The sequence below is a fragment of the Eurypyga helias genome, unplaced genomic scaffold (assembly GCF_000690775.1).
Source record: "Eurypyga helias isolate BGI_N326 unplaced genomic scaffold, ASM69077v1 scaffold10082, whole genome shotgun sequence".
NCBI lineage: Eukaryota > Metazoa > Chordata > Aves > Eurypygiformes > Eurypygidae > Eurypyga > Eurypyga helias.
In genome coordinates, this window is record NW_010237809.1 from 1 (window position 1) to 6,914 (window position 6,914).

Here is a 6,914-nt window from a genome sequence, read left to right on the forward strand (position 1 = left end):
CACACACCCCCCGCCTGATTGTATGCTTTTCTACAGGAAGTAGAGTTACTCCAGATGGGGAGATGTGTACAGAAAAGAGTAGTAGAATTTGGTCTTCTTTTCACAGGAACACTTGCCCAAAGCTTGAAGTTATTGGATAGATGCACATAAACATCAGGTTCTTTATCAGAAAATGTACTGAAATAGATAAGCTTGAGAAGGAAATTGGTGTGTTATTTCAAGGTACATTGATGAGCAGTAGAATGGGATGTTTGCTAAAGAATCTATGAGAAAGTAAACAGCAGCCTTGCAATAGAAGAATGTCAGATACAGATAGCCATCCATATGGTGGGAGGAAGGAAGGAAGGAAGAGAAAATCCTGAAGGAAACAGTTGGAAGGAGCAGAGCTTCCCATGGAGTCTAGGAATAGGTGGAGAATGAAGGAAATTAAAGCAGAATATGTAACCGACATGTAGAGCCTGTTAACACGCTCAGTCACGCATTAACCTGCATTCATTTGGCTGTCAAAGAAAACATGCAAGTGGGTATTAGCAATAAGGAGCCTCTTGGGATATAGAAAAACAGCTTTTGGCTAGTTTATTCTCCCTGTGCAGAGGAAGCAGAGGAGACCAGACACATAGATACTTACTTGTTTGAAATCTGTAAATGTACCATCTGCATATTTCTGCTTGCTGAAAAGCTGTTTCCTCCTCTCCTGACGTTTGGCACGCTTCTGGAATTCCTCATTGTGACTATTCAAGTGTGAGGTCAGCTCTGCCATCCTATGCAATTCAGTATCACAGTGCTTGCAATGGTAGACATCATTATGAGAGTGGGTGCCGCTTCCCAGTATGGTAAAGTCTCTCTTCAAATCCTTGTTGTGGTGATCAGTGTAATGTGTGCACAGCAGCTCTGCTGTGCTGAAGGATAGCTTGAAACATTTTATGCATCTGAAGGGAAACCACTCAGTTTCCTGAGCCTCACTCTCCACCTCAGGCTTTTCAAAGTCATTCCTTTCCTCAGTTGGAGTTGACTTTTCATGTTCCTCAGCATACACAGCAGTGAAGTAACCCCCCAGCTTGCTTGCATGTTGCTTCTTAGGGAAAACACCAGGGTGACGCTTCATGTAGTGGGAGACAATACCTTTTTTGCTAAAAGATTGGAAGGAACAAAGCGAGCATTTCTTCTTTTCCACAGCCCTCCTCAGCTCCTCACTTAACTGAGGAGTGTCATCTTTGGGAAGAGGTGGAATGATCACTTTATTGGGTTTGTCACTCACTGTCCTGGAGGCCGCTAAACAATGAGTGTAGTAAGCATCAATGTCATGCCTTTTCTGGTAGTGTGCTGCAAGCCCTTTGCGGATAGGGTTTGTGTAGGAACACAAAGCACACTTGAAGACGTTGTTCTTGCCTTCTGGTTGTGCCCGAACGTTATTATGTTTGATGCGGTAGTGCCTGGCTATCCCCTTCCGGGTAGAACAGAAGTATTTGCAGAGCTGACACCTGAACACTGTGTGAGACACTAAATGAGAACTGGAGAAATGAGGTGCTGAGATAGAGATTTCTCCAACACCATCAGCAGCAATTTCTGGAGAGGCCTTGGTATCAGTTACCATGTCTGGCTCCACTGAGACAGACACTTTCGGTGGAGACTGAGAAAAAACATCAAATTCAGGCTGATTATGGTATTTCTCATAGTGAATTTTGAGCTTCTCAAGTGTGCCATGGGTGTAATGGCATAGTTTGCACTGGTATGCACCATAGCCTTGCTTGAAAATCCTGCTTGTCTCTTCTATGTCATTCTGGGCAATGTCATTCAACTGTTCCACATCATGCACAAAGTCTTCAGCAGTGACCTTTACTGATGGGTGCCGTTTCTGGTAATGTGTAAGGACACCATGAATGCGTGTGTTAATGTATGGGCAATGTCTGCACTTGTACACAGCCCCTGGGTTAATGCCTATGTCCTGTACAAAGTCAGCAGCTTTCACTTTCATGCCAGGATGCTTTTTGCCGTAATGTGTCAGGAGGCCATGCAAGTTACTGTACTCAGACTGGCAAACTGTACACTGATATGGAGTGGAGGAGACAGCAGGGTTTGCAGAAGCCAGCTGAATAGTTTTTTCCTGAGAAAGGCTGGGGTCCTCCCCATCCTGGTCCATCTGTGATGTTGCCTGGTTTTCAGAATTAATCCTGGCCCTAATTTCATTGAGCTGTGTGACAATTTTCTCAGAAGCATCTTTCTCCTTAATGATATCTAACAATACAGATTCATCCCCATTCATAGCCCAAGGGTGAAAAGCCTGGTAGTGATTAGTAATATCCCAAATAGAAGATGCTTCAAAAATGCAGTCTCTGCATTTATAGGTCTTTGCCTTTGTTGACATCACTAGGGTAGGAGGGGAAGGATCTGGACCTGCCCAGAGTTTAGTTGCCATATATGTATAGTCAACATAATGTTCAGGATGTCTCCTCTGGTAATGCACAAGCAAACCACTCGGTTCCATATGTGAATAAATGCACCATTCGCAGTGATAACCAGCTTCTATCAAGCCATCCAAAAATGCCCATTTCAGAATGGATGTGACTGTGGTCTTCAGATTTGGGTGGTCTTTCTTAAGATGCTTCCTCAACGCATAGAAGTAAGGTGATATGTAGCTACACTGCCTGCATTTGAGGGCTCTCAGCTTTGTCTTGTCCTGTTCAGTGCTGGAGGTGTGAGCAGGCAGGCTACTGATTGATTTCTTCTGGTTACCATCACAAAGGCTTCTAATGGTGGCTGTATGCTGCCTAATCACATCTGCATTGGCTTGATGCTTCTTTTGATAATGAATAAGCACACCTTTCACAGTCCGGTTTCCATAATCGCAGTGCTGGCAGAACATTTCATTCTCAAGGGGATTCACAGAACTCTCAGAACTGCCCTGGCTCAACTGCTGTTGAGCCACTGGCAGTTTCTGAATACCAGGTGACAGCTCACCAGCCCTCATCATTGCTGCAGTAGGGAGTGCCTGCCTGATGTATTTGGCAGTGACCTTTATTTCTGGATGCCTTTTCTGGTAGTGGACAAGCACTCCCACAACTGAATGGTTGCTGTATGAACAGTGTTTGCAATAGTAGAGTTCAGGAGCAAGGTCTGGGGGCAGTGGTGTGAGAGGTGGAGGTTGAGAAGCCAAGTTGGACAGTTTTGAGGAGACAGATATCCCCATTTCAAAAGACATTTGAGCCAGGGCAGAGCCCCTGTCAACAGAAGCTATATGCATGGTCTTCTGAATTCTGAAATATGATGCTTTTACTTCAGGGTGTTTTTTCTGGTAATGGACCAGAACTGAATGCATGTTAGGGCTTGCAAATGAGCACACATCACAGTCATAAACAACCACAGAACTGACCAAAGGTGCCTTCTGATTGTCACATTCAGGACTAAAACTCTTTGTGGTACTTTTGTTAAAACTTGCTGGCACAGTAGTCCCATGAGCCATGAGGGTGGAGGTTGCCATAGTTTTTGGAGCAGAATTCAAGATCTGTCTCAGTGTCTGAGACTCTGTGTTTAGCCCCTCTTTCTGCTCAACAACATAGCTTGAAAATATCATTGCATTGTTAAGTTAATTTTCTGGATGCATTCTTTGGTAATGTGGCATCAGGCTTCTAACATTTGGGCTAGTGTAAGAACAGAAATGACAATGGTAGATCAGATCAGAGTAATCAGAGTTCAATACATGCATAGCTTCAGGGTGATGCTCTCCATAATGTTGCTGCAGGTCTTCAAAGTTCATATAGTCAATATAACACTCAAGGCATCTGTATACTGCACTGTGATCATTGGGATCCAAGATATACCTAAAGCTGAATTTTATGTAGGGGTGCATCCGTTGGTAGTGGGTGCCAACACTCCTGGCAGATTTGTTGCTAAAATCACAGTGTTTACAATAGTAAAGCCTGCCAGAATCATTAATCTCCACATTTTCATTGTTCTGATCAGAGCCATACATATTTGGCTGGCTTCCCAGAACAAAGGCATTAGGGCTCTGCTGATCTTTCATGTTAATGGAAGAAAAATAAGTTTCCTCATATTCAGATAAAGTAAGCTCAATCTCTGCTCCATTGGTGGAATTATAATCAAGATGCATGTTTCTGAAGTTTGCATCCTTCTGGGAATCATTAGTGTCTCTCTCCCACATTTGCTGGGGTGCATAAGAACTAGAAACCTCCACCATTGGTTCTGTTTGTTCTTCTTCTCTGTCTAATTCCACTTCTATCTCTACCTCCTCTTCCTCCTCTTCCTCATCTTCCTCTACATTAATCACAGCATCTTCTTGTTTGTTTTGGTTTATTTTGCTCTGCAAGTTGCTTGCTATTTCATCAATTCTAGTTCTTTTCTTCACTGGTGAGAGATCCAGAGGGAAGTCATTTGACACCTTCTGAGTGACCTTAGCAACAAAGTTATTTTTAGACGAGAGACCAAGAATTGAGGTCTGGCTTTTCTTCACTGTGTTGACAGAGGTGAGAGCATCTGCCTCTCTCTCTTGTGGTACGTTGGATGGCAGTCCATCATATTTTGGTAAGTTGTTGCAAAATGAGTGCTTGTGCTGCTGATGAACTCTGAGACCTTTCAAAGTAATGGTAGAATAGTTACACATTGTGCACTTATAAGGATGCTGGGAATGGAGTTGAGGCAACTGCTGCTCTTGCTTCTGCACTGTTTCTGTCATCCCAGCTGACTTCCTTCCGTTTATATTTCCACTTTCATAAGAAACCATGTTGTCATTCAAAGAGGAGACAATGTTTTCACTCTGAGAATTCACAGTGCCCCATTCTGATGTTGTACTTGCATGACATTGCCTATGAGCTCCAAGCCTTAATGAACTCTTACAGGTGAAAGGGCATTCATCACATTTGTATACAGTTGTCTTCCCAGACAGGTGGATATTCTCAATGTGACGGGAGATGCTTCGGCGGTGCATTGTGAGGAAAGGGCAAAAAGGACATTGGAACCTGTTCATGTATCTTCTAAAGAGAATCCCTTTCGTTTCCAACAGCTTGTTGCCATCAGAACCCATCAGTTGCTCTACAGATATTCCTGAAGTCTGGTGGTCCACAGAGTTCAAGCCATTCTTGCTGTCCACTTCAGTTAGCTCTTTATCTGAGCTGGAGTCATTTAGCATACTGTTTGTTTCCAAGTCAGCAGAAGAATTTGTCATGTCAGCAACTCCATAGTGGGATCTGTCAGACAAATTAACTATGCCCAAGTTGTGAGGCAATTTAGACTTCATTTGAGGATAAGACACAGAAGAAAACTTAGAGGATATAGAAGAGTTAGGACTGATAAGGGAATTGCCTGTAGAGCTTCTGAAGTTTGAGACATCAGCATTCAACATATCACGTCCTGTCATATTCATAGAGATATAATTAGAGTTTGGGGAGGCATTCTGGGCACTCTTACTCTGCACATCAGGTGCATTGGTTTCGTCTTGTTCCTGTCTCAAACTTGACAGTATTTTTACCATGCTGCGGTGCTTCTTCATCATATGGTCACACCAGCGCTCTCTTCGAGGTGTCTGATAACTGCACCATTCACAGCAAAAGTTGCCTCGGGACTTTGTTAGAGGCTTGACCATGGACTCCAATATGCTCTGTTCTACCACCTCTGCAGGCAATTCCTTGCAGGGTTCCTGAACTGGCACAGAGGCAGATGTCAATTCACATACAGCAGATGTAGCAGTAGGAATTAAACTCTCCTCCAGATTGTTTTTGTGAGACATTTTCTGGTGCTTAATAATCCTTGCACGCCTTGGTGATTTGTAGGTGCAGAACTGGCAAGAGAAAACTTTGCCAAACCCCTCATGCATCATGATGTTGTAATTTAAGGATCCAGCAGAGTATGACCCTACTGAGCTCCCTCCAACTTGTGCTCCATGAACCTTGTGAGTGTGCTCTATGAGGAGGTTTTTAGATCGGAAGTAACGCACACAAAATTTGCACTGGAAAAACTTGTTGGATGGTTTAGGATTTGGAGTCATATGTTGACCATAAAAGCTTTGCCTCTGGCTATAATAACTTCCAGTCCCCATCTGAGTTGTTGTATTGTGCCCTAAAATAAGAATTAAGAAGTATATATGTCAATAACGCAAATCAGACAGTTTCCCCCCATCTACCTTGTATGCATATGAATACACACACATCATGAACACATTAATCACACCAGGATTCCCTCACTTATTTATGATTAGACCTGTGCATATGATAATTGACAGAAAACTAACAGATGGTACATAATTTGGGATAGACAATTTAAAAAATAAGCTTCTTGAAATAAAAAGGTACACTAATAAAGTTCAAAACTTCTAGAGCTCATAGTGGTGTAAAGCAAGGAAAAGAAGCAATATGAAGCAGCATGTGAAAAATAGCAAGATAACAAATCCACACATTTGCATTTACAGAAAAAATATGGCTGTAACTAAACATCATTCATTTCACCACATTAGTGAAAAATGTAAAAGTTTTTTAAAATCACACTGAAATATATAAAATAAAATGCACTGAAAGAAGTCACATGTGAGATAAGGGGCTTAGGGTTGAGGTTTACCTGCTGTTTCATCTGCAATTGTAAATTCATCCTTTACAGAAGAAAATTCAGTCTCAGTCTGGTTACTAGCATTCATGGAGCTAGACCTCGCCTGGCTAGGGTTTTCCTCAGAGACATCTGTTGGCTGCAGAAAAGCAGTATGAACATCCTGAATGTGAGCTTTTAGGTCTTCATAGGATAGAGCTCGGAAATCACAGCCATCACACTGCAGCACCTCCATGGTTCAGGAATGATCTTTTGCATTAGAAAATTCTGCAAGAAAAACAAGGAAAGGAGAAGGAAAGAGGCAGGTGGTTGTTTTGGGGTTTTTTCCCTGTTCGGTTGGTTTTGTGATTTGTTTTGTTTTGTTT

The 6,914-nt window shown here is 42.5% G+C and overlaps 1 protein-coding gene across 1 annotated transcript; it reads right to left on the reverse strand.

Annotated features, from left to right (window-relative positions):
• Positions 1-628: 628 nt before the first annotated feature.
• On the reverse strand, positions 629-6,784 carry LOC104504236 (zinc finger protein 462-like; the record flags this gene model as incomplete). Its single annotated transcript, XM_010147598.1, is given in 2 exon segments — positions 629-6,069; positions 6,565-6,784. Coding segments are annotated over 2 exon segments (5,661 nt in total), but the record flags the coding sequence as incomplete, so codon positions are not given.
• Positions 6,785-6,914: the final 130 nt, after the last annotated feature.